This window comes from Leucoraja erinacea, chromosome 23, assembly GCF_028641065.1.
Source record: "Leucoraja erinacea ecotype New England chromosome 23, Leri_hhj_1, whole genome shotgun sequence".
NCBI lineage: Eukaryota > Metazoa > Chordata > Chondrichthyes > Rajiformes > Rajidae > Leucoraja > Leucoraja erinaceus.
Window position 1 is genome coordinate 19,018,797 of NC_073399.1, and position 26,853 is coordinate 19,045,649.

General features: G+C 44.4%; 3 protein-coding genes across 5 annotated transcripts in view; 1 reads left to right on the forward strand and 2 right to left on the reverse strand.

The window, feature by feature from the left end:
- The window catches only part of si:ch211-250n8.1 (uncharacterized), a 32,224-nt gene extending 25,661 nt beyond the window's left edge, over positions 1-6,563 (forward strand). For 2 of the 3 annotated variants that reach the window (XM_055654014.1, XM_055654012.1), the window contains 5 exons: positions 215-280; positions 1,264-1,320; positions 1,716-1,798; positions 3,865-3,959; positions 5,366-6,563. In XM_055654014.1, coding sequence (XP_055509989.1) covers positions 215-280; positions 1,264-1,320; positions 1,716-1,798; positions 3,865-3,959; positions 5,366-5,400 — 336 coding nt within the window. In that variant the 3' untranslated portion in view covers positions 5,401-6,563. The remainder of the gene's footprint in view (positions 1-214; positions 281-1,263; positions 1,321-1,715; positions 1,799-3,864; positions 3,960-5,365) is intronic. The other variant, XM_055654013.1, reaches the window with a different exon arrangement.
- Positions 6,564-8,961: 2,398 nt separating this feature from the next.
- On the reverse strand, positions 8,962-12,937 carry LOC129708336 (histone H3.3A). The gene is made up of 4 exons (XM_055654015.1): positions 12,836-12,937; positions 12,314-12,452; positions 11,707-11,860; positions 8,962-10,820 (listed from the first exon to the last, which is right to left on the reverse strand). The coding sequence occupies exons 2-4, from the start codon at positions 12,439-12,441 to the stop codon at positions 10,692-10,694; spliced, it is 411 nt and encodes a 136-aa protein (XP_055509990.1). The 5' UTR covers positions 12,442-12,452; positions 12,836-12,937; the 3' UTR covers positions 8,962-10,691.
- Positions 12,938-14,621: 1,684 nt separating this feature from the next.
- Positions 14,622-26,853, reverse strand: part of unc13d (unc-13 homolog D (C. elegans)) — an 81,945-nt gene continuing 69,713 nt past the window's right edge. The window contains exons 28-32 of the mRNA XM_055654016.1: positions 24,690-24,773; positions 23,695-23,815; positions 23,484-23,610; positions 19,550-19,755; positions 14,622-18,492 (exon numbers count right to left, since the gene is read on the reverse strand). Of these exons, the coding sequence (XP_055509991.1) occupies positions 18,389-18,492; positions 19,550-19,755; positions 23,484-23,610; positions 23,695-23,815; positions 24,690-24,773 (642 nt within the window). The 3' untranslated portion in view covers positions 14,622-18,388. The remainder of the gene's footprint in view (positions 18,493-19,549; positions 19,756-23,483; positions 23,611-23,694; positions 23,816-24,689; positions 24,774-26,853) is intronic.

Below are 26,853 nucleotides of genomic sequence, written 5' to 3' on the forward strand. Positions count from 1 at the left end.
CCATTAAACTCTGAGAGCTAAGTACGTAATTGTACATTAAATGCTGTTTGCCTTAACTACCTGAAGTAAGGATATGACTGCATGGTTTAGTAGGTACTAAGGTCCGACTATCTTGATCATAACCGGTTAACTATATTATGCTTTTGAATGTGTTTTGCATGAAGCAGCCTGAGGAACGGTGTACAGAAATGGCTAACAGTATTTTTTCTCACAGTATGGCGGAAAGGAAGTACTGGATGAAGGCATTGAGAAGGTCCTGCAGCAAAATCTAGTACCACAGGTAAGATCATCCAATGATTAATAAATAAATAACAGAGAAATGAGACCCAAATGTTGTGTCTTTACGGTGCCTCTGATACCAAATATTAGGCAGGTAGATGCACAGGGGCCACTGCCAGGTCCAACTTTCCCATCAAGCTGGGCTGATCTGGATACATTTCACTTCCCTTCACCATCCACAGGCAACGTTACTGCAGCAAGTTCAAGAACGCAACCCCCTAACCATTTCTCCAGTGCTGCGTAGTGGGCAGTTTTGTAGCGTAATAGATGAGTGGGAGTGAGAAGAACACTGCTGGGGGAACGAGGTCAAGTCTTACTAACTCCAACTTGTGTAAGGGTTACATTCCTTACGGAGTCAAGGGATACGGGGAGAAGTCGGGAACGGGGTACTGATTGTGAATGATCAGCCATGATCAGTGAATGGTGGTGCTGGCTCGAAGGGCCAAATGGCCCACTCCTGCACCTGTTGTCTATTCTGTTGTTACATACATCGGAAACTGAAGTGCTACTGCGCACGCGGAAATTCAACGGGTTCACGTGGAAGCAAGCGCGCGAACAGCTAACTGGCTTGTGGAAACGGCCACATGCGACAGCAGCAGTGCACTACTACCGAGCTTAAAGAATTGCTTCCATAAGTGCGAGTTTACGCAAGTCGCCTATTATGTAAATTGAAGAGTTCTTGTATTGCGTGCGGTTCTGATCGCCCAAATACAGGAAGCATGTGGAGGCTTTGGAAAGGTGCAAAGTGGGTTTACCAGAATTACGCCTGGATTAGGGGGTATTAGCTACAAGGAGAGGTTCGTCAGACTTGGGTTGTTTATTATGGAAACAGTGGAGGTCTTTAGGGCAAGATGCAGACTCCTGCAATTCCTTGCAAAAAATAATCTGGGAAGTAGTCAATTCTGGGGGAAAATGGTACCTTGTAGCAAGTTCTATTGATGGCAGTAATGTTTTAACTCCATCCATTTTGTTTGTCTCTATTAGGAGGTGTTGCTCGATGTGAAGGAAACAGAAGTGATTAGTATGGAAAACTCCACACAGGTAACGGGTTCATTGTCTCCATGGCAAAGTTTAAAAACTGATTGTTTAAGTTGAAATATTGATCATGTGCCTATTGGGGTGAGGGGTGGTATAACATGGGGTATCAAACATTCCTAAAACAGAATCAATAGTCAAATAGTTCCCACTGTCATGTTCTGCAAATCATTCCCAGGAAAGGTATAGGTGGGTTAGATGGAGAAGAAAGAGACCTCTACATTGTGCACTCCTGGTTTTTCTAGCTGCTCTCCCATCCCTACTCTAGCCAGATACTCATTTTCTAATTTTGTTGCAACCGTTGTAGGGGTTTTATGTCGGATTTCTCGACAATGCAAATGCAAACAAGTTTGAGGATGGTCAGCCTTGTCAGTTCTGATTTGCTCTCATTGATATTTCAGGTGCTCTTTCATCATCATTACCCTGAAATTGCTTCGGTGGGACAACGGCTCGACAGGCGGGCCCTCTTTGCTTACTGTGTGGCGTAAGTGACAACCGCTGATTAAGTCTTGGACCCTGAGCCTCAGTGGTGGATGGATAGCCTGAAGGGCAGTGCAGCAGCCAGGCACCCTTGCCAGGACAGTGGTGTCAACCAGTGTGCAAAGAAAACATCATGGTCATCTGTGGCTCCACCCCCCTCTCCGTATCCACGGTCTCCTTTGCCAGGGAATTGCCCAGTGCAGCAGCCCTTGCCCCTCCCCAGCAGCTCCTGCCTTGCCCAGCAGCTGTAGCCATAGCTTTTTAATTTGAACCCCACTTCCAGAATTTTGAGCACATGGTTTAGACTGATACTGAGCCGTAGAGTGATGCAGCATGAAAACGGGCCCTTCAGCCTACCCTGTCCATGATGACCAAGTTGGCTGATCCATTTGCCTAAATTTAGCCCATATCCTTCCAAACCTTTACTAGCCAAGTGTCTATTGAAAGTTGCAATTGTATCCGCGTCTATAGCTTCCTTTGGCAGCCCGTTTCAGATTTGAACCGGTCTCTGAGTGAAGATGTAACCCCTGAGGTACCACTTAAACCTTTCCACTCTCCCATTAAGCCTATGCCCTCTAGGTTTTGAATCCTCTATCCTACCATTTCTAATTTCTGCACCATTTGCAACTTTATTACATCCTTCCTATAGCTGGGTGACCAAAACTGCACTCAATCATTCAAGTGAAGTCTAATGCAGAAATTGTAGCATGATGATGCAATCCCTACCTATATCTTCACCACCCATCCAGATAGTGCATTCTGTATTCCAAACATCCTCTGGATGGGATAAGTTCTTCCTCAGATCCCGTCTAAATCTCTTGTGTTTACCTGAACCGATGCCCTTAGGTTTAGATATCTCTACTATGAGGAAAATGTTCCCACTATTCCCATCTATGCCACTCCATCAGGCTCCATGGAAACAAACTTATTTCTGCAATCTCTGCACACAATTGAGATGCTCCATACCAAGCAACATTTTGGTGAATCTCCTCTGCCCACTCCCCAATTCTTCCCATTGTATGTTAACGAGAACTATACACACTGCTTCAGCTTTGGCCTAATTAATATTTTTATATACCATGCCATCTTTGTTCTTATATTCTAGGCCTGGTTCATAAAAGGAAGTATCCCCTAAGCCACCTTCGCTATTTTATGTACCCCTGCTGCCACCTTCAGCGATCTTGGGCTTGTATATTAAGTCCCCCACTTCCTCACAACTCCAGTATGTATGTTCTAGCACTTATTAGTCCTCTTCAGATTGATTGTGATGTTGGGGGGGGGGGATCACAATTACTCTGAAGGATCCTGACCCGAAACGCCATCTATCCATGTTCTCCAGAGATGGTGTCTGACCTATTGAGTTGCTCCAGTACTGTGTTTTTTGTAAACCAACATTTGCAGTTCCTAGTCTCTCTTAAAATTCCTGTAAACTGCCACCATCTTCACTATCAACAGTACTGACTATTTTATGTTATCTGAAAACTTATGAATCATGCCCCCCCCCAACATTTGTATCCATATTGTTAATGTATATAGCAAACAGGATCCAGGACCAACCCCTGTGGTGCACCCACCGTTGGTCACAGGCTTTCAATCACATTAACAACCCTCCATCATCACCCTCTGCCTCATAAACAACCATGCCAATAAACTATCCAGCATTTTGTGTCTACCTTCGATTCACCAGCATCTGCAGTTATTTCTTAAACATGCCAATTTTGGATCCAGTTTACCAACTTGCCTTGGGTCCCATGGGTTTCCAAACCTTCCATATGGGACATTGTCAAAAGTCTTACTGAAGTGCATGTAAATCACATCTACCACACTGCCTTTAAAGACATTTTGTTGAATATCTTTGATTAATCCCAGTTTCTCTAAATGCAGATTAATTCTATCCGTCTGATCATTTTCCACTAACCTTTCTCCGCTTGTCCCCCCCATTGAATACACTGACAAAGAAATTTAAAAATTCATACTCTATTAATAAATTTCTCCTTGCAGGGTTTGTAATAATATCTGATGCCTCTCTGTGTGATTCTTGTGTATTAAAGGGGAGTTGTTTTATTTCAGGGTCTCTCCAGAAACACCTCGGACAACATCTTTTGACTGTTTGGTGTTTGAGTCCAGCTCGGTTAAAGATGCAACTGAAATTGTCTCGAGAATAGGCAAGTGTCTGTGGATCTTCAAATGCAGGGGAGAGCAGTCTTTCTCCTTTACCTATTTTCCAGAGTTAAATGCACACAAAACCTGTCCTACACTTATACCCTCGTGAGACTTTGTTGTATCAAGTAGACTACCTGTGGTTAGTGCTGTGCTTCCAGTTCCTTATCACGTAAAGGTTCCTAATCCACTATTAAATGCACTTTGATGCCAAAGAGATTCTTGTTACAAGCAGTGCCATGTACTCAAAGTCTGAAGAAGTGTTTCGGCCCGAAACGTTGCCAGTTTCCTTCGCTCCATAGATGCTGCTGCACCCGCTGAGTTTCTCCAGCAATCTTGTCTGCCATGTACTCAAATGTTTGTGAGAAACTTATAGATTGCAGGGTGGGTGGCAGTTCTCAATACTACCACCCCTAGGACAGATGCATAGGAACTCAAAGGGAATGCCCCTGCACAGATCATCATGATCTGGTTTTGTGTTGTTCTAGTAAGGGCTTTCAAAAACTATGGAACTTCTAAAATATGTTATCTTCAGGGAGTAGGGTATGCAGAGTCTATCTGAAAGCTGGTCCCCCTTCCTCTGAAAATGCACGGCAACTCTTGTTCTCCACTCATGGTTACATTAACATTTATCAGCCTCTGCAGAGACCATGGGGAGCAAGTCTCTCGACCCAAAACTTCGCCTATTCCTTCGCTCCATAGATGCTGCCTCGCCCGCTGAGTTTCTCCAGCATCTGCAGTTCTTTCTTGAACATGGGGAGCAAGTCCGTAGCTCCCTCAAAGACACAACACATGCATGGGGAAGTGAAAAAGGCATATTATACGGTTACCTTTATTGACAGGCATTGGTATATAAATTGGCCTGTCACATTACAGCTGTATAAAAACATTGTCTAGAACGTACATAGAATATTTTGCGCATTTCTGGTCACCATACTAAAGGAAGGATGTGGTAGTAACAAAGAGTAGAGATTCACTAGGATGTTGCCTGGTATGATGTGCTGTAGTTCTAAGGAGATTGGAACATAAGGGGCGGAGGAGTGACCTAAAAGAGATTTATAAAATTATGAGGACATAGAATAGTGAGAATCCATTTTTTTCCCCAGGGCACAAGAGTCTAGAAGAGGGCAGAAATTTAAAATTAGAGGAGATAAACTTAAAGGGGATCTGATGGGCGTATTTTCACCGTCTGCTGAATATATGGAACAAGCTGCCAAAGAAGGTGATGTAGACAGATATAATTACAATGTTTAAAAGGTGCTTGAACAGGTACTTCAATAAGTAGAGAAGATGGTCAATGTAGGCAAAGGAGATTAGTGAGGTTAGGTTGGCATGGATGAGATGGGCCAAAAGTTCCTGTTTGTACTGTACGACACTATCATCTTCATGTTAACTGTCTTTGATCTTTCAGCTGCAGGATTCCGAAACACTGAGTGGTTTGTGTGACCGACTCCAGGGATGACTAGTGTCAGGTGGGTACGTGGCCTTGTGACAGTTTTGTTACCTGATCTGCATGTTATTGAAGCAACTGGCCAGGTACTGTTGGAAAGGTGAAGACTTCTCCAATTCACTTCTGGATGTCGACCATCTGTTGCATTACATCAGAGGATCCACGCTCCAATATCAAGTCTAAATGCTGTCAGATAACAGTACAACTGAGGAGTGAGACGTTAATATATGCACCTGACGGGATTCCCCCTTTACAAGGGAATTTTTCATATTTCCATGGAGAAAGACGGTGATCATCTACAATTTGGTGGAATTGGTTCTCGTCCATTGGAGCACATGTTACAGTTGAACAGCTTTTCTGGGCCAAGACACTGCCCTCTTTCTCTACCTCAGAATTGTGGCCAGCTGTTTTTGCACTGCCTATTGCACTTATTGTGAGGATTATTTGGGTTTTATTTTTACTAATACTTGATTTTCTTAGCCTCCTTATGGCTCCCCTACAAGAAAAGCAACATGTCCGAGATGCGCAGTGACATAGCCACACCAGTCAGCACTACCAGCCACTATTGCAACCTAGTGTGAGCTGTTGAAAGTGGGTCCTGCTGAAGTTTCACGGCACATATTACCCCTCCCCCAAAGTGACACTTCTGCACCTTTTGTCATTGCAGAAAGTGACAATAACAAAGGGTTCCTCTGCACTCGACTGGTATAGAGCATGAAAGCAAGTAATGGAGTTTCAGTTCAATCTCATATGGAGTAACTCTAAGGATATATTGGCAGGATTGCAACAAGATTCATCGAACTACAAGGACAATTGCTTGCATCAGATTTAATGTGGAAATGGGCTATCACGGCAAGCTTCCATATTTAGAATGGTGGAGAAAGTTTCTCAGAATAACCCTTTTTGTTTCTTCAAACCATATGCAAATACTGTGTCTGTTAAAGGCCCTGAACAAATTTCTGATCCTGTTCGCTGTGGATTATTTCAAATCTAATTATCAGTGAACTTTCACTGGCATCTTTGGTTGATAGTGTTTAGTTAATGAAAAGTCAAGAGACCTTGGGTATGCAGGTGGGAGTTATGTGTCTATATGCTAACATCCAATTTTAGGCTTGGGTCTAAATGATGAATAATGTGGTTAATAAAAACTTTATTTACATTTTCTCTTACAATTTTTTTTAATGGTCCTGAATGCACTGTGATCACTATTTAAATGTTAAATTCACAAAACAGCATGGAAACAGGTCCATTGCCTTACTGAGTCTGTGCCAACCTGTGATCACCCCGTCAAAATTAGACACCAGGGGCAATTTACAGAAGCCAATGAACATACAAACCTGTATTGGAGGAAACCGAGCACCTGAAGAAAACCCATGCAGTCGCAGGAAGATACAATTCTAGTAACAACGTGGCAAGTGGTAGGTAAGCTAAATACAATTCTAGTAACAACGTGGCAAGTGGTAGGAAAGACAAGACTCAAGGACATTAGAGTGGGAATATGATGTTGTTCTGATGGCCAGTAATATCATAGCTTTCACAGCCCTGCCAGAATTATAATTACATTAATGTCTCTATCCAAAATACAGATGTATACACCTTATCAATCCCTTTCATAATCTATCTTGTAGTCCTTTTGATCTTAAGGAAAACCCGTGACCCAGGAAAGTAATATATACACTGTCCAGACACATGGATGCAGACTAAAATTAGTTTTTTTTAAAATATGGTCTTAAAGTGTTATAACTATCGGCTTTATTACGCTTGGATGTTGTTTTTGTAAGCCAATCCTACTCTAAAAAATAAAAATGTAAATAGTCTCACTAAGAATAAACACTAGTCCCACCTGCCCTCTATAAAAGTGGGCAGATGGGACGAGGCTAGTTAAGATGAGGGCTCCAGTTCCATTCTCTATGAATCTAAAATGCTCAACTTACTCATTATTTCACCAGCTTGCTCTGTCATTTAACAGCTTCCTCACTTTCCCAGTAGCTGTGGATAGTGTATAGCTGATAAATATCTTGGTATTTGCAACTTGTCAAATACCTTTTGTAAATCTCAATGTATCACTATTTTCTTTAGCTTCCCTGTAGCAGCAGTCTTAATAAAACACTAAATGTATTAAACATCCTCTTTCTTATTCTAAAATCACAAATATTACTAACAATTTGTCTGAGAAAGGATACATCTTCTGGTCCATAATGCATCTTTCCCCCTCTTTAAAATGGCAGCACATAACACTGCTGTTAAATCTGATGAGACCACGAGTAATGCTTCCACCTCCTAGAACTTCATGTAATTTAGGTCCATTTGATTTGTCAGCTTTAATTTCTACAAAATGATTTGTTTTCAGTTCTCTGTGGGATAATTTGATCTGTTATTGCAGAATAGTGCTTGAACAATACATTTATGTATTTGCATGTTTTTAACTCTAATAGGAAAGGAATGGTGGGTCTTTAATTTATGTTTCTTTTTAAGTGAAGTTGCAAGCAGCTATTTTGGGTTGTCAGCATTTCAACTCGTTGTGGATAATAAAATGGGGATGGGGATGGAGATTGTGGTTAATTGAAGGTAATAATGGAAAGAAACCCTTGCATGGATTTTTTTTTCTACCATCCAACACTGCCCCTTAGTGTCAGCACAAGATTCATCCATTTGCCTTTCGCACCAATTTATGCTCAGCATGACTGCCAAATGATTGCAAAACTAAAAGCAAGAATCATTTGTACTCCACCTAGTGGATCATTTAATGTGGTGCTCCATTTTGTGTCACTTCCAGCTGTGTAAAAATAGAAAATTCCATTGAGCCAAGAAGAGGTCTGAAACATTAATATAGCTTTGCCTCATCAAGGCTGACCAACCAGAGTTCCTCCTGCAGGGGTTTGGAATATTACAGTACATTAACTGGATCTTTAACTTCACCCAAAAGTTACTTTTGTAGCTCACCCTGATATTGATTTGATATAATTCACCACTGTATGGTCATGCTAAATGGCTCAATTATACATCTTGCCTCACTGGAATCTCAAATTCACAAGCTTCAACCACTTCAAATCTTCCTCCTTGCTGGACACAAAATTCAGTCAGTCACTGTACTGTGCTAATAGCATCCGCCCTCATGCAAGATGCATATTAGAAGCTTGGCATTTCATCCCATGCAACATATAAATGGCCCACTAGACTTACTTTAAAGAATTATGTTTATTAACTATGATTATGATTTTTTTTGCATTTGTTTCAGTTGGCTATGCTGCATCATTAGCATTTAAGAATTAAAAGAACAAGTTTCCATAGTGTGACAAAGCTAATTGACCTTTACTCATCAGACCTCAAATCAAACAACCTGTCTTTGGGTTTAAAACATGGGGTGCCATCACAACACCATATAAACAAATCAAGCACTCAGTATAAATGAGGCATCTGCTACATAAGCAGTTTGTAGCAGGGTGATTTATCAATATGGCTCAACTGAGCAGACTGACAAATTCAAATCTGAGCCATGCCTAATGTATGAGCACTGCTGCAGACTGGAGATTGAGCACTGAAATAGCTCACCCAAATTCTGTAGTTTGCAGATTACTGCATTTATTGCATTTGAAAATACAGTACATTCTGTAACAATTACAGTAGTATTACAAGAAATTTAGTTCGTACTTTAATGCAGTATTTACAAGTTTACCAGCTTCTGTTTTGTAGCACAGCACGTGATCCTTTGCCAAAAGGACTCCAATTTTAGGTGAAATCAAGTCCACGACAACCACTCCAAGCCTTTGAGGCTAGCAACACTAATAGCCCCAGTAGCACCAAACTATGCACTATTTGCACAGGAATCTATAGTATGTCCCTATTGGCAAGGGACAAAAAAACAAACAGCTCCATACCTTTGAGGATAAGATCCAAATGTTACTTTTTACTGAGCAGACAAATGGGTAACATCACTGAATGCCACAGTAGAAAACCTTTCTCACAGTTCCACTAGGCAATACGAGTGACCTCCGCACTTCTTTCTCGCCCAATTTAATAACCCGGTTAAGGATCAGTGTGGACTGGCATTACCCTGGTAAAGATCTCAAACAGAATGGCATCTCCTTTGGTCATCCATAGTAGATGGCCTAGATAAATATCCTCAGGCTGTGGAGGCCCAAGATGCATCCAACCCAGTGGCCAATACAAGTGAATCTCTAATACTAGCAATATTACTTCCTTTACACCAAGATGAAGAAGAAACTCTTAAGACAAGAGTGCTGTTGGAAGCAGTGTCAGGAGGGCTGCAACCCCATCTTTACAGTCTGGGCATGGGGAAATTCTACAAAGCATCTTGAATCACTTGGCAAATAACCAAAGACACTACTTGCATCAAGCACAATGTCAGCATCCTGGTCAATAAATGCATACCATTCCAATCGGCAAGAGATGGGATGTTGTTTTAGGACTAAAACACTAGTGGGGAGAGCAAAATAATTTGCAACTAATTCCAAATGTAAAATTGCCCCAATCTGGGCAAGTGAACCCCATGTCATTAAGGAGCAACACTGCACTGCTTCCAACAAAGTTTGCAGAATGGCATTCACCTAAACATTGTTAATTCACAGGCTACTAAAGAATTCAAACTAGCCCTTATCTACATTTTCCCCCAATGTAAACCACTTGTTTGCACGAGAACAAATAGCAACACATGCGAGTCCATTAACAATTTAATAAAAGATGAATTAACTTCCCCTCCCCAAAACAGATAACATGAAAAACAATGCATAAATAGGTACATAGCTGCCAAGCCGTACACTCCAGCTTGATGTACAAAATATCAATGTAATTTACTTGGTGTAGGACCACAATTCCTCCTGAGTTACCAATGGAATGAATTTAGGAAGTATTTTCCCAGTACATTCCCTTCAGTTGACTAATATAAAATGCTCTAGGAAACAGTCTAATAGAAAACCCAAGTATAATATAAAATAAAAACTTAACTCAAGTGCTTGAAGAGCAATGGGCATTTCCCACTTGCACCTCATGCAAATGACAAGTGGACATTGATCTGTTCCAATTCCAATTCAGTTAGTTGAGATTTATTTTTTTTTCTTCCAAAATAATAGCAAGGGCTCCCAAACCAGCTTAACCCCTCCCCCCCACCCTATTAAACTTTAGAAAATTGAATAAAAACAGCAAATACCACATATTCCATTTGCACATATCACTCCTTAAAAGTTCGTATCCTGACAATCCCATCTGTAAATCCTGCAATATTAAAAAAGGTCCCACAGTCCATTGTGATAGAATGAGTCTGCTTCAATTAAGCTCTTTCTCCACGTATCCTGCGAGCCAACTGAATATCCTTTGGCATGATGGTAACTCGCTTGGCGTGGATGGCACACAGATTTGTATCTTCAAAGAGACCAACCAAGTATGCCTCACTTGCCTCCTATAGAAAAGAAAGGCACATGTTTCAAAAGGCCCATGATCTTCCAACTTAACTTAGCATTAGAAAATAAAATGTCAATGCTGAAATTGCCATTCTTTAATATTATGTTCAATGTGTGCAAAAAGTAATGACCAAGATTACAAAGCAACTTCATTGGAAAAAAATCAACCAGTCACTTACATTATCCACGTTTATTCTGGTCACACCTTTGTGTTTGGACATTTAGATGTAAAACTTGCTGTGCACATTATGAGAAATAAATTCTGCCCTGCTCACTAATCATTCCTAGAGATTACATTTATTTATATTTTTTTTTTAAAGTGACTGAATTCCCCTATCAGCTTTCTTCACTGTTCCCAAATTCTCACTCCTTATTTGGAGAAATAACCTCCCCGCTAGTTGCTCAGCTCATGGATATACTATCAGGGTAGTCACGGTGGCACAGCGGTAGAGTTGCTGCCTTACAGCAAAATGCAGTGCCAGAGACCCGGGTTTGATCCCGACTACGGGTGTGCTGTCTGTATGGAGTTTGTACGTTCTCCCCGTGAGTTTTCTCCGAGATCTTCCGTTTCCTCCCACACTCCAAAGAAGTATAGGTTTGTAGGTTAATTGGCTTGATAAAAATGTAAAATTGTCCAAGTTGGCGATATGCAGAATACTGCCCTGCCGACTACAAAATTCAGACAGTATCAGCCATCTTTATTTCACAATATGGGCCCTTCCAATCTCACTGCCATAAGCCGACATCATTAATTAACTTGATGTGGAAATATGATCATTAATATGGTAAAAGAGGAAACCTGGAAATAATGGCATCAATACAAAAGCCATCTGTACACAGGCCCTTATGGGCCTGGTGAAGCAATCAAAGTCATACAAACTGTACCTGTAATGCACCAATCGCAGCACTCTGGAACCTCAGATCAGTCTTGAAATCTTGAGCAATCTCACGCACCAGACGTTGGAAGGGCAGTTTACGAATCAGCAATTCTGTGGATTTCTGGTATCGCCTAATTTCTCTCAGAGCAACTGTGCCAGGTCTGAAAAAGCCAATAACTCAATTATTGAATTAGCACGATTTCCAACCTAGCAGTTAACTTGAAAAAAATAAGGGCCAACGAACTTGCAAATCTGCATTTATACAATTAAACAAAACAATCTCAGTCAAAATGTTGGTCGTTTTAACACATCAATATAAGGCAGCCTTTACCAGCAATAATTAAGCCTGACGACATTGACAATAATGTGTCTTTAACCTTCCGGTAAATGTCAACATTTCCGATCAGGTCCATCAAGCTGAACGTCAACTGCCAGGCCTGTGGGGCTTTCCAAATGTTGACATCCAGTTGAGGCACAAGCGGGCAAAACACACTGTCAGAGTGTACGGCAGGTGCCACATGTCAACCTCGCCCCTCGGGAGACTGAATATTAGAAAAACATCGAGAGAACGCCGGCATGTGCCCCCCCCGTAGGAGGGTGAGGGACTCCGTTACCTGTAGCGATGGGGCTTCTTCACTCCACCAGTAGACGGGGCGCTCTTCCTCGCCGCCTTGGTCGCCAGCTGTTTCCTGGGCGCCTTGCCTCCTGTGGACTTGCGGGCAGTCTGCTTTGTTCGGGCCATCCTGCGTCAGGCTGGGGGCGACAGAGGAAGCAGTCAGTTAACGGCCAGCCTTGCGTGCGGGAGGGGGCGGAACTGGCGGTCAGGGGAAGAACGATCCGGAGACGTTGGGCCACACACCCACTGTTCCCTCCTTAACCGAGCCCACTCGCCGTTACCTCTACCCCAAGTGAGCTCTACCGAACAAAAGCTTCAACGCTGCCGCCGGCCCCGACCAGACCAGGCCCGCCATTTTGTGCCGAGCGGCGCGGCCCTCACCCCGCTCCAACTCCCACCCAACCATAACCTCCCCGCCGATAGTAACCACGAAAAAAGACAGGCGGCAGGAATATCACGGGCACATGGCGGGTTGTCGGTCGAGGAGCTAGGAGGCGGCCTGTCCCGGCGATTTAATTACCTTCGAGCAGTACTCCTCCCCGTCACCGTCAATCACCAGACTGGGCCAGCCGCCGCCGACACCGCCATTTATACCTGTGACGTGTCGGCGAGCTGACGTCACCCTCGCCCACACCACCTCCCCGGGGACCGAGCCGGCTCTGATTGGATACTTATCCTGCTTCTGATTGGCCTTTAAACTCGCTTCACCATAGGTCCATTGTCTCAGAACGAACCAATCGTTTATAAGCGAAATAGTGCGTTTTGATTGGCTTATATTAAGGCACATTTCGATCCTCCGTCTGGCACCAAGGTCTGGCTGTCAGAATGAAGCGAGGCACAGAGCAGCAGTTTGCAGCCTCCTGGCCTCTGGAAAGGTCAGCCAATTGTGATTCTTAGAGGGTGAGAGCAACACGTTTAGATCTAAAAGTACAGCCTGGGTTTGCCCAGTAGAAATAAACATAACAAGAAGGGTCTCGACCCGAAACGTCACCCATTCCTTCTCTCCTGAGATGCTGCCTGTCCCGCTGTCCCAGCATTTTGTGTCGATAACAAGAAATAACTTGTGCATGTCTTTATTTCAATGTACTAAATAGTCATTTTCCCCAGTGCTTCCATGTCTTTCCGCTGACTGGTTAGCATGCAACAAAGTTTTTCACTGTACCTTGGTACCAGTGACAATAAACTAAATATAAACTTAATCCCAGTGCTCCCACAGTGACACCTTGTATAATCCCAGGAATCCCACTGCCCGGCCCTACCTTTATAATCCCACTGCGTCCACAATTCAGCACGCACCATGCATAATCCCACAGCCCAGTACCCCACCCTGTTATTCCCACTTGTCAAACAGGCCACAGCAGATAAACAGGCCCTTCAACCACCGAGTCCATGCCAACTATCAAGCATCTAATGACAGATGCTTCGACACTGTCCTAATGTTTTGCTACCACCCCACATTCTGACCATCACCCCCAAATTCTATCATTCGTCTATGCACAAGGGGCAATTTACAGCGATCATTCAACCTATAACCTGCACAGGATCTGGGAAGAAATGGGAACGCTCGGGAGAAACCCATGCAGTCACAGCGAGAACATACAGACTCCACACAATCAGCACCAGAGGTCAGGGTCGGAGCAGGGAGGCAGTGGCTCTACCAGATGTATTACAGTGCTGTCCCATACACAGATGCACTACAATGACACTTCTCGATGTGACTGATTATTAAACACTGGTTACAAGCAGGTGGTGTGAAAACTGCCCAGCCTTTATGGGAATTTCCTTCCGCTGGTGTCTTTATGGTTTAAAAGGAGGCTTGCTTCACAAGTCTATTAGCAAACATTATCTCCCTGTATGTCTGAGCCACACATGAAGACACTGGCATGTAACAAAAAACTAGACAAAGTGCGGTGGTTTAGGATGAGCTCCAGATGCCCAAAAAGCATTTTGCTGGCTGCAGGATTTTGCCAATGTATTTCCATCACAGACCATTCTTGTATCTCGAGGGTAGACACAGCACAATTTAGAGTGTAGCTGTCTTCACACCATTCCATAATAGGGAGGATTCAAGGCTATCTGTACAGCTCTGACATGGCAGCTGAGGTACCTAGAGCAATGGTATATTTGGAGACCATCATGTCAGTAGCAGTTCTTTGAATGACCTCTTCATCTGGTTTCACTCCCCTCTGCAAATTTTCCACTTCCAGTATTTATCCAATTTCATTTTACAGATTCCTGTTGCTCTGTTTCCACCAACCCAGCAGCAGGCAGTGTCATTCACTTTCCCATCAAATGGCTCCCTCCACAGCTCTGAAGAGTCAAAGTGCTGTGTTTTCACCAACCATGTTACAAAACATAAATCCGCGTTACCCAACTTCTAGCTATGCACAGCATCGCAATCCAAAGATGCTTCTGCAACCAGAGTCACAGCTTGGAGAGCAGCCACAAGCTTCACCACGTCACTGAACCTCAAGTTTTCAGCAGCTTTTTAATAAAGGGACAAAGGATGAGTGGAGCTTTGTGTGTGAGTAAATTTGACTTGACTTGACTTGAATTCTAGAGCTTGGTGCCTCAGCAGCCAGTAGTAAAACGTTCCAAGGACTGGGACAAAGTGTTTCACTACCTCGGTGTAGGCGACAACCATAAACCATTGCCCAGGAAAGAAGCCAAGTTGTGGAGTAACTCAGTGGGCCAGGCAGCATCTCTGGAGAACATGGATAGGTGATGTTTTGGGTTTGGACTCTACTTCAGACATTGCGGGGATGTGGAGGAAAAGAAAGCTAGAGGGGTTTATGAGAATAGCAATATTGGGTGGATATTTGTCACGGGTTATGTGGAAAAAGGGGCAGCAATAACAGGTGATCAATGGTTGGTGCGAACTCGTTGGGCTGAAGAGCCTGCTTCCATTCTGTATCTTTCAAGCAATTAATTCATTGGTTTGGCTGCACTTGGAATATTATGTGCGTTGCGGTACTACAGGAAGAATGGTGTAGAAAACATTCACAAGCATGTTCCCTAGACTGGAGTTATAAGGAGTGACTGGACAGGCTGGACGATTTTCCCTTAAGTGGAGGAGGCTGAGGGGTGACCTTATAAAGGTTTATAAAATGAAACAATACATAAGGTTGATCACAGTCTTTTTCCCAGGATAGGGGAGTCTAAAGTTAGAGGGCACAGGTTTTAGATGAGAGGGGAAATATTTCAATGAGATCTGAGGGGCAACTTTTTCCACACAGAGGGTGTGGGCATCTGGAATGCACTGCTAGAGGAAACTAGAGGTGGGTATCATCTGTAAAATACATTTGGACAGATACATGGATAGGAAAGGTTTAGAGGAACACAAGGCAAACTCAGGCAAATGGGATTAGTGTAGATAGGCACCTTGGTCGGTATGGACGAATTGGTCCAAAGATTCAGTTTTCATGCTGCATAATGGCCTACTCCTGCACCTATTGTCTATTGCCTATAACTTTATGAATCTATGAATCTCTCAGTTTTACTCCAAATAGTCAGAAACTATTTTGTGCATATCTGGATATCAGAAAAAGGAAAAAAGGACAGTGAAGCTTCAATAATCCAGCATCCTCGGGGCTTTGAAAGTGCCAGACTGGAAGGTTTTAGACAATAGACAATAGTTGGGGAGTAAGTCATTCGGCCCTTTGATCCAGCACCGCCAATCACTGTGATCATGGCTGATCATCCGCAATCAGTACCCCCTTCCTGCCTTCTCCCCATATCCCTTGACTGCTATCATTAAGAGCTCTATCTAACTCTCTCTTGAAAGCATCCAGAGAATTGGTCTCCACTGCCTTCTGAGGCAGAGAATTCCACAGATTCACAACTCTCTGGGTGAAAAGGTTTTTCCTCAACTCCGTTCTACATGACCTACACCTTTATTCGTAAACTGTGGCCCCTGGTTCTGGACTAATGGATACGACTCTCATTATACACACAAACACATCTTTAGATGATGTTTTTTAAGATGTCACCCACACCACCAGTAAAATGAATTTTCCTGTGAATGAGTTGAGAATAAAAGGAGCAGAAAAGAAGCTGCTGGAGGAACACAACAGGACAGGCAGCATCTGTGGAGGCAAAGGGACAGTCGTGTATCAGGTAAAGACCCTGTATCAGGATGCTGACTGAGCCGCTGAGTTACTCCAGCAGATTGTTTCTTGCTCCAGATTCCAGCATCTGCAGTCTCTTGTGTCTCGAGATTAAAGAGAGGGTAAAGAAAAGGAAACTGGACCCTGGTGAGATAAATGGAGCACAGGAGTAAATTGGGCGAGTAGATTCCAAAGCATGAGGATTTCCAAATGCTAGGATAGTGGATCATTGGAGATACTGCAATGACACATATTGATGCACCTATTACTTATGCATCACATCCAACGCTTTTGAAGTCAGCCGCCTGCCACTTTTGCGGGCTGGAAGAGTCTGTGTACCACGTGTACATGGAGTGCGTGAGGCTGCAGCCACTGTTTCAATACCTAAAGGGGCTGTTCCTTGCCTTCTGGCTGCATTTTTCACCCACCATCCTCATCTTTGGACACCCTGTGCGTAGGGGAGAGGGTAGGGCTGAAGATGTCCTGGTTGGGTTGCTCCTGGGCCTGGCCAAGCTGGCCATCCGCGAGTCAAGGCGCCAGACGGTGGAGGGCTCTACCCGAGCCAGCTGCCTGCCCCTTTTCCGGGGATACGTCCGTGCCCGGGTGCGCATGGAAAGGGAATACGACCCGTCTACGGGCACCATGAGGGAGTTCCATGACCGCTGGGCACCGAGGGGGGTTGAATGTATCCTGGACAAGGATTGCAATATAGTTGTTTAGCAGTTGCTTAGCATATTTGTGTCGTCTTGTATTATGATGCTGTTTTGATATTTTAATATTTGAATAAATATTTTTGATTTAAAAAAACAAAACAAAAAAAAAAAACACTTTTGAAGTGTAATAACTTGTAGTTGAACAAATGTAGCCTCCAATTTACACACCAAGGTTCAGTTAAGTTCGTAAGTTATTGGAAGAGAATTAGGCTATTGGGCCCCATCAAGTCTACTCTGCCATTCAATCATGGCTGATCTATCCTTTCCTCTCAACCCCATTCTCCTGCTTCTCTCTAACACTTAACACCCTTACTAATTAATCTGTCAATCTCTGCCTTAAAAATATCATTGACAGCCTCCACAGCCTTCTGTGGCAATGAATTCCACAGATTCACTACCCTCTGACTAAAGAAATTCCTCCTCATCTTCTTTCTAAAGGTACATCCGTTTATACTGAGGCTATGGCCGCTGGTCCTAGACTCTCCCACCCGTGGAAGCATCCTCTCCACATCCACTCTATCCAGGCAACAATGTAATAAAGACAGTGATCTGTTTTGACGCGTTTATTGGAGGAGAATTATTGGTCAGAACAGTGGGACAACTCCAAAGTTCTTATTCAGCTATTGTTTGGCACCTGTGGCATTTTACATTAATGTTGGTGTCACTGGCAGGGCAGAGCCTTCATTCACCTGAGGTGACTGGAAAATTGAAGTTGGTGCCCAACCTGGGCAGCGCTGGTACTATACAATGTCTGGTGCAAATAGCTGCAGAACAATGAATGCTGAACACAAACACAAACTTTACTTATATTAAATAAAATGCTAAAACACACACATATAACCTGATCTAATCTATCTTGCTGTTTTAACTGGTTGGAGTTAAAATACATAACAACACACAGTGGGCTTGCGATCAGCTGAAGGAAATAATCTCTGCGTCGAATCTATTGGAAATCCTGTGGCTACAAAAGCAAGAGTGTGATACCCAACCGTGGGCCTGCAGGCAGCTGAAGGTGAGCATGTTGAAGAGTCACTGTAACCTTAGGGCCACCACTGCAATGTGTGTGCATTCTCTATCCCTCGTCAGCTTCACCAGCAGCTTGAGGTGAAGGTAGGACCCAGTCACCACACACTGGGAATAAATGACTGTCAGACGGGGCGTTTGTCCGTGGGCACGCTGTCCTTCAGTGCCTAAAGGTTTGCTCTAGTGGATCCCATCCAGTGTCGGTGTTTCCTCCCGAGGCTGTGGCCACTTCTACGTCTCCTTCGACTTCCTTTCCCGTTGTTTTCGGATTTTAATGAAAGCCTGAGCATCTCGGTCTCCTTTCCGTGCCTCTAACAACTTCAGTATATCGTATTCTGCCAAGAAAGTAGAAGCCTGTGGTGATTCTTCTTAGTTAATAAATTATTACAATTAATACTGGCATTGGGTTGTATTCTAGTCTCTCCCACCCTCGTTAAACCTGTAGATAAGGTTGTTTATTGGGCACAGTTCCATCAGACCTATAAAACAAGTCTCAACTGCAATCAGCCCTCGGAGCATTAGATGGAGTAGTGCAAAGTCCAATTTATTCATTAGTTCAACCATAATGTTTCAGTTTGACCACGGTTTGATTGGAGTTTTACTGTGACATGGCGGGTCCCATTTGTTGCATTTGGCCCATATCTTTATAAGAGCTTCCTTATATATTTGTCCAGATGTCTTGTAAAATTCAAATATGTATCTACTTCTATAGCGTCCTCCGTCAGCTCACTCCAGATACAGACTACCTCTGAGTCAAATGGTTGCCCAAGAGGACCCTCTTAAATCTCTCCCTACATTGTCATCCTTTGACCCAATCCCTTGAGTTATTGGAGGAGATTGGATAGGCTGGGACTTTTTGCTTTCATAAGATCGTAAGTGATAGAAGCAGAGTTAGGCCATTCGGCCCATCAAGTCTACTCCGCCATTCAATCACGGCTGATCTATCTCTCCCTCCTGACCCCATTCTCCTGCCTTCTCCCCATAATCTCTGACACCTCCTTTCAAGCATAGGAAGCTGTGGGATGACCTTATTAAGGTGCATGAGGGGCATGAATAATGTGAATGCTCACAACCTTTTTCTCTGGGTAGAGATTCAAAATCTGGAGGGCATAGGTTTAAGGTGAGAAGGGAGAGATTTAAGAGAGTCCTCAGACAACCTTCTGACACCATCGTCCATATCTGGAGATAGTCCATATCTGGCGTAAACTCCCAGGGGAAGCTATAGCAGCTGATGTAATTTTGACATTTAAAAGACATCTGGATAAATATACAGTGTGTTTAGGAAGGCCTTAGAAGGATATGGACTAAATGCAGGCAAATGGGATGTGGAAGAGAGATGGAATCTACAACCACAAGAATGCACGGAGGATCTGCAGGAGAGTTTGTTCTCACCTTTTGGTTTTGGGTGGCCAAGAGTCAGTCGTGTCTGAGGAACCCTGGTGTGGGTGAGGGCTTCCTCTGTGCTGTCCAGTCCTGGGATGTCATCTAGGGGGAGGTAGGCCTCCCCTTCCAGGTCATCACTCAGCAGGGTATCGTGGTCAAATACAGTGAACAGCAGGCAGGCTCCTTCAGTCCGACACTGCTCTGGAGTAACATTACTGGAGAGAAAATACACCAAAAATATCAATGGTCACCCCTCAGCTCACACACAGCAGGAAAACCTTACACATTCTGCACACAGGACAGTGCAGCACAGGAGCAGACCCTCGGCCCACCATTTCTATGCTGACCTTGATGCCAAATTAAACTAATCCTATTTGCCTGCACATGGTCTATATTCCTCCACTCCCTGCCTGTTCATGTTCCTGTCTAAATGCCTCTTAAATATTGCTACCTTATTTGTGTCTGCCACCTCCCCTGGCTACCTTAGCACATTCCAGGCACCTACCATTCTCCTTATAAAATAAATTGCCTTGTAAATCTTCAAACCTCCCCTCTCACATTAAACCGACCCCCCCCCCCCCCCCCTAGTATTTGACATTTACAGCTTGGGGAAAAAGACTGACTACCCACCCTATCTGTGCCTCTCACATTTTTATAAACCTCCATCCAGTCACCCTCAACGCTCGTCTAGAGAAAATAATCCCAGTTTGTCCAACTTGTCTTTATAACCAATACTCCCTAATCCAGGCAACATACCAGTGAATCTCTTCTGCACCCTCTCCAAACACCTCACATCTCTCCTGTAACCTAGTGACCAGGACTGCACATAAATGTAGCATTATCCAAGTTTATGAAAGCTACAACTTTTATACTCAATGCCCAAACTCATGAAGGCGTACATACAAAATGCCCTCTTCACCATCCCAACCTATGTCACTTTGAGTGAGCTATGGGCTTGCACTACCTCCATGCTCCTGCCATTTACCGTGGACTTTTGAGCTTTTGAAGTATCACAACCCACATTTGTCCGGATTAAATTCCATCTGTCATTCCTCTGCTCAAATTTCCAACTACAGGTAGTTTATTTCCTGCTGTATTCTTTGACAACCTTCCTAACAACTCTGCCTGTTTTGGGGTCATCTGCAAATTTATCAACCAGCCCAGCTACAGCCACATTCAAATCATTTTATACAAAAACAAATCTCATATATAGAATGATTTGACTGGATAGCAGACAGTTTTTAATTGTATCTCGGTACACATGACAATAATAAGCCAATATCAATGCCAAGCAACAGAGGTCACAGCCCTGACCCCATCAACCCATGTCTCCATGAATCCCACCTGCCTTAATCCTCTAGATCTGCCCATCGTAAGGCAAAATCAAAAGCTTTATTAAAGGCAACATCCAGACGATGTTTCAGATCAGGACCCTTCTTCATATTAATGGAGTATTAATAATAGCTGGGAGAAAGGTGTTGAGCAGAAGGGTTGGGGCTAGAGTTGCCGAATGATAGGTGGACCCAAATAAGGAGGGATTCATTGGAATATGAGTTGGGTGGGGGAGAAAAGGGTGGAGTTAGTCACAAAAATTGAAGGTGATGTGGAGAAGACAAAGGGCTGCAGAAAGTGGAGTTTGATATGAAGGTAAAGTGTCCAGAGGGTGGAAGATTAGAGGTGGGGTGTAGGCCAGGTCAAGGGGAGTTCCCCCCCCCCTCCCCCATGGGTACCATGTAATCCTGTGCTACCTGCTCCATGGTCGGAGAATCAGCGACTAAACAGTCTCCCCCACCTGGTTTGCCTGGTGAGGAGGGGGCTGTGGACCCCCAGCAGGACCAAAAACAAGACCTGGCAAAGGGTGGATGAGCTCCTAGCGAGCCAACGGCCATCCACACTTCAGTAGAAGTTGCGATCCCTATCGTACATAGCGTTGTAAGGCACCGTGCCCGTTGATGTTTTCAACAATGATGATGGGGGTGATAGGGAGTGGCGTAAACTAGGGGTTGAGGAGGGTTGGCAAAACAAAGAAAGAGATGGTGTAGGAGGGGAAAAGAAGCAGAGGACGGGGTGTAGGGGGAGTGGAGAAAATGATCTGCATGAGAGAACCTGGGTGGATCAACGTGCGGCATGGCCGTGCAGCGGTAGAGTTGCTGCCTTACAGCGCCAGAGACCCGGGTTCAATCCTGGTAACGGGTGCTGTCTGTATGGAATTCGTACATTCTCCCCGTGACCTGCGTTGGTTTTCTTCGAGAACTTCGGTTTTCTCCCACACTCTAAAGAAGTGTGGGTTTGTAGGTTAATTGGCTTGGTATAAATATTTTAAAATGTCCCTAGTGTAGGATAGTGTTAATCGCTGGTCGGTGTGGACTCGGTGGGCCCAAATCTGTATCACTAAACTGAACTGAACTAAACTAATCGGAAATAGACGGGTGGGGAGGTTTACCTGAGATTGGTGAATTCAATGTTCATGCCGGTGAAACTCAGCGGGTGCAGCAGCATCTATGGAGCGAAGGAAATTCAATGTTTCGGCCCGAAACGTTGCCTATTTCCTTCGCTTCATAGATGCTGCTGCACCCGCTGAGTTTCTCCAGCTTTTTTGTGTAACCTTCGATTCTCCAGCATCTGCAGTTCCCTCTTAAACTCAATGTTCATGCCGTTGGATTGTAAGCTGCAGGTGCTGTTCTTCCAGTTTGTGTGTGGCCTCAGTGGAGGAGGCCAAGGTAGGACAGTTAAGTCGACATGGAAATGGGGAATTAAGTGACTTGTAACCAAGAGCTCCAGTTGGCCTTGGTGGACAGAGAACAGGTCGCTTCATCTATGCATGGTCTCACCAATATACAGGAGGTCATAGCCAGAGCACTAAATGCAATACATGAAGTTGGAGGGGGTGCAGGCTAATCTCAGTCTCACATGGAAGGGATGTTGGGGTTCCTGAATGGAGGTGAGGGAGGGGTTGTAGGGAATGGTGTTGCACCTCCTGTGGTTGCAGGAGAAGGGAAGGTGTGAGTGGTTCGGGTTCAGATCTTGACTGGGTGTGTAAAGATGTCACCACTGCCCACTGCACACTATCATTTTGATAGCCAAGGTTTCTACTCTTGGCTACAAACTAGTGAATGTCAATGATCAGTCTTGGTCAGAACCTGCAGCAAAATAACCTGTGGTGAAAACAAAGAATGGGCACAAATACACCGTACCTTGACAGGTAGTGGGGCCAAAGCAACGATGTTGTCATCTTTGCCGATGTTGGGGAAGTCCAGAACCAGGGCCACAGTTTAAGAATAAGGAGTAAGCCATTTAGAACGGAGATGAGGAAACACTTTTTCCTCACAGAGAGTTGTGAGTGTGGAATTCTCTGCCTCAGAGGGCGGTGGAGGCGGGTTCTCTGGATGCTTTCAAGAGAGAGCTTGGTAGGGATCATTGACAAAATAGGGAGTCAGGGGATATGGGGAGAAGGCAGGAACGGGTTACTGATTGGGGATGATCAGCCATGATCACATTGAATGGCGGTGCCAGCTCGAAGGGCCAAATGGCCTACTCCTGAACCTATTGTCTATTGACATAGGAAAGCATCTTATGGTGTTTCACAGGAATGTTATCAAATAAAATCCCACAGAATAGGGACATCAGGAACCAGAGGACACACTTTAAGGAATGGGGGTGGTGCTTTAAGGAGGTGGGCTCAAGTCCTGGAGGGTCAAACCTCCCCCTGAGGAACCACCTCAGAATCTCCCCATCCGCCTGCCCCATCAGCCACCAACTGCCTCTCTGGAAGTGTCTGCCCCTTTAACCACCTCAGGACCCAGCAAACCAGAATGGAAGCAAGTCGTTCCTCAATCCTGAGGGTCTGCATGAGATGGCGAAGAAGGGGATCGGCCAGGAGTTCAGATAGAAAAGTGACAATGACATAAATGAGGGACAAACACCGTCAGAATTCGCTCTGTACCTGAATTCGAAGGTCTCATCAAAGAGAGGGTTGAGGTCTTTGTACTTGCATTGTGTGGTTTTGCCTTCCACCATTGGAAAGACATGCTTAGGTTGCAGAGTCACCTCCACGAAAGGATCGCTGACACCTGCACAGGGAAGTTACGGAGGGAATGAGGAAAAGACTCAGTGTAACTCATCTCAACCCGAACCTCCATCTTTATTTGCCTTACCATTAGAATCCAGTGGAATGAGGTTGACGGCATTCAGGACTTCAACGTGGAGCGTTTGGAGTTGGTTGTCGTAAAACACTTTGACAGTCACGGCACCGTACTTGGATGTTTCCACAGTAGCCTTCAAATGTAACGGGGAAAACCATTAGTTTGAGGAACATTATTCCCACTGCGCCTCAAGGTGGGGAATATTAAGGAAGGAAGTGTACAGGCATCTCGTATCTTTATAGACTCTGTAACCCAAGAACACTCCCTGACATTCTCCCTTCCTTTCACCCAGGCCTCTGGTTTGTACTTCCCGCCCTCTCCTCCCCACTGGCCTCTGGATCCCGTGCTCTGGAAATCTTGGTTCCAAATCCCTTCACCAACTCCTGCATCATCTTACCACTTTCATGCCGAGCCTTGATTCCTGGTAACCCCACTTTAGTTTAGTTTAGAGATATAGCACAGAAACAGGCCCTTCAGCCCACCGAGTCTGCACTGACCAGTGATCCCTGTGCACTAACACTATCTTATGCACTCAAGGGACAATTTACAATTTTACCGAAGCCAATTAACCAACAAACCTGTACGTCTTTAGAGTGTGGGAGGAAACTGGAGATCCCGGAGAAAACCCATGCAGGTCATGGGGAGAATGTACAGACAGCACCCATGGTCAGGATCGAACCCGGGTCTCTGGCGCTATGAGGCAGCAACTCTATGGCTGCACTACCGTGCCGCTCTTCCATGCCCTTCATGCACCTTAGAACATCAGAATAGCTGCATGTATACAGATGTGACCATTGACAATTGAGTATCTCCAATGCCAGCAATAAACATAGAAACAATCACACAGGTGGACCCTTTACAATGCACCTCCATGTTCCCTACTGGTTATAAATGGTACCGATAACTGATATTTCAACCTCTTTAATTTCACTGGGAGACTCTGATATATTTGACGCACTGTCACACATCCGTTAGTATTGGATTAGAGGAGATTCAAATCTGCAGACCTGCTGCTGGATTTTCTTTGTACAATACTTCTGGATCAGCTGATGGGTGCTTGCTGCATTCAGAGTCAAATGAGCTTCAAGAACCTGAAATAAAAGAAGGGTTACAGCAAAGTGTGGCAGCCAGCAAAACATGAGTGTCAGTAGTGAGCAGGCAACCAGTTAAACAGGTAGAGTTGGCCCAAGGAAAGGATTAAGGGGGAGCTTTTCCACCTCAAGAATTTTGGGACAGTGGAATAAATGGTGCTGAGGGATTATGAGCAGCTTGCATTATTACTCAAGCAATAATCCTCGGATTATTATACTGGGATTAGTGTCCTGTTGAATCATATAACTAGGATCTAAACAGAGCTTTAAAGCAATGTGGGGGGGGGAGGGGGAGTTGGAGCAGAGAGAGGGATCTAAGTGAAGGGAAGTTTAATAAACCCAAAAATAAATAAGTACGGAGTGACATAGAGCTCTGGGGATTAAACGTAGAAATGGCGGATAATTTCGACCAATACTTTGGACTAGTCCTTATGGTGGAGCGACCTGCAAACAACGATTTGGTCTCAAACAGGGGGGAGATCTTGTAATAATCCATATTTTGAGAGACCTGGTATTGGGAAACGTTAAGGAGAGCAAACCGATGGGATCCTGTGGTCAGCAGCCGATGGTTTTAAAGGAAGCAGTTAATGGAGAGAATGGAGCCAATGGTTGCGTTTTATCCAAAGCCACTGAGTTCAGGAAAATAATAGCAGATTGGAAAACCTCAAATGTGATCCCCTTGTTCAAGATGTAGCATGGGTGTAAAACAGTGACGATTAGCTTAACATCTGTTTCTGGCAAGAGCAGATTATCAAGGAAGAAACAGATAGCCACTTAGAAAAGCTCCATGCAATCAATGCAGTCAGCGGGGATCTCCGATGATGTAACTCGCAGGATCAATAAAGTGGAACCTGTAGAAGGGGTGGATTTGGATTTCCAGACGGCAATTAAAATTAAACTTGTGTCCTTTGGAGTTTAGAAGAATGAGAAGTGATCTTAACAGCATCCCAAGTGGGCATGATAAGGCAGATGTTGAGAGTGAATAATGGGACATAAACAAGGAGGTGGTTATTTAAAACAAGGCTGTGTAGGAAGTTGTTCTCACAGTGGGTGATGAATCTCTGTAATTCTCCACCTCGAGGATTGTGGAGGGCTGAATCACAGCGGTTTAAACAAGAGGTTGCAAACTGTTTGATGGATTCAAGGGATTGAAGGTTTTGGGGAACTGACATAGGAGTTGAGGCTTTGTTTGGATCAGCCGTGATCATATTGAATGAAGGCCAGGCTGCAGGACGGAGCACCCTGTCCATGGTCCTTCTGTTATGTGTTCTTGCACGTTAGTGGAAACATGGGAGTATAAATAATGTAAAAGAACAATTAGTAGAATGATTGAAGGTTTCCAGAGAGAGTGATGAGTGAGAAGGGAAAATACTCTCTAGAATTTAGGAGATTGAGAGGGGATCTTATAGAAACTTACAAAATTCTTAAGGGGTTGGACAGGCTAGATGCAGGAAGATTGTTCCCGATGTTAGGGAAGTCCAGGACAAGGGGTCACAGCTTAAGGATAAGGGGGAAATCCTTTAAAACCGAGATGAGAAGAACTTTTTTCACACAGAGAGTGGTGAATCTCTGGAATTCTCTGCCACAGAGGGTAGTTGAGGCCAGTTCATTGGCTATATTTTAGAGGGAGTTAGATGTGGCCCTTGTGGCTAAGGGGATCAGGGGGTATGGAGAGAAGGCAGGTACGGGATACTGAGTTGGATGATCAGCCATGATCATATTGAATGGCGGTGCAGGCTCGAAGGGCCGAATGGCCTACTCCTGCACCTAATTTCTATGTTTCTATGTTTCTAGGGACAGAGGGGCTGGGAGGGATCTCAATGAGTGAATTTCTTGGTAAGGTCCAAAATTAAATTGTTTTCCAAAAACTTCAGTCACCATTTATGCTCCTCCACACCTTTCCCCCCTCCTCACTCCCCCCCCCACCCCATCTCCCTCCCACCCTACCCGCCTCCTTCCCACCATCCCCCCCCCCCCCCCCCCCCCGCCCACCTCCCCGCTCCACTCCCACTCCATCCCACTAAAACCACAAAAGAACACGGACCGCACAGATACCCTGATTTTCAGCATCACAGAATGC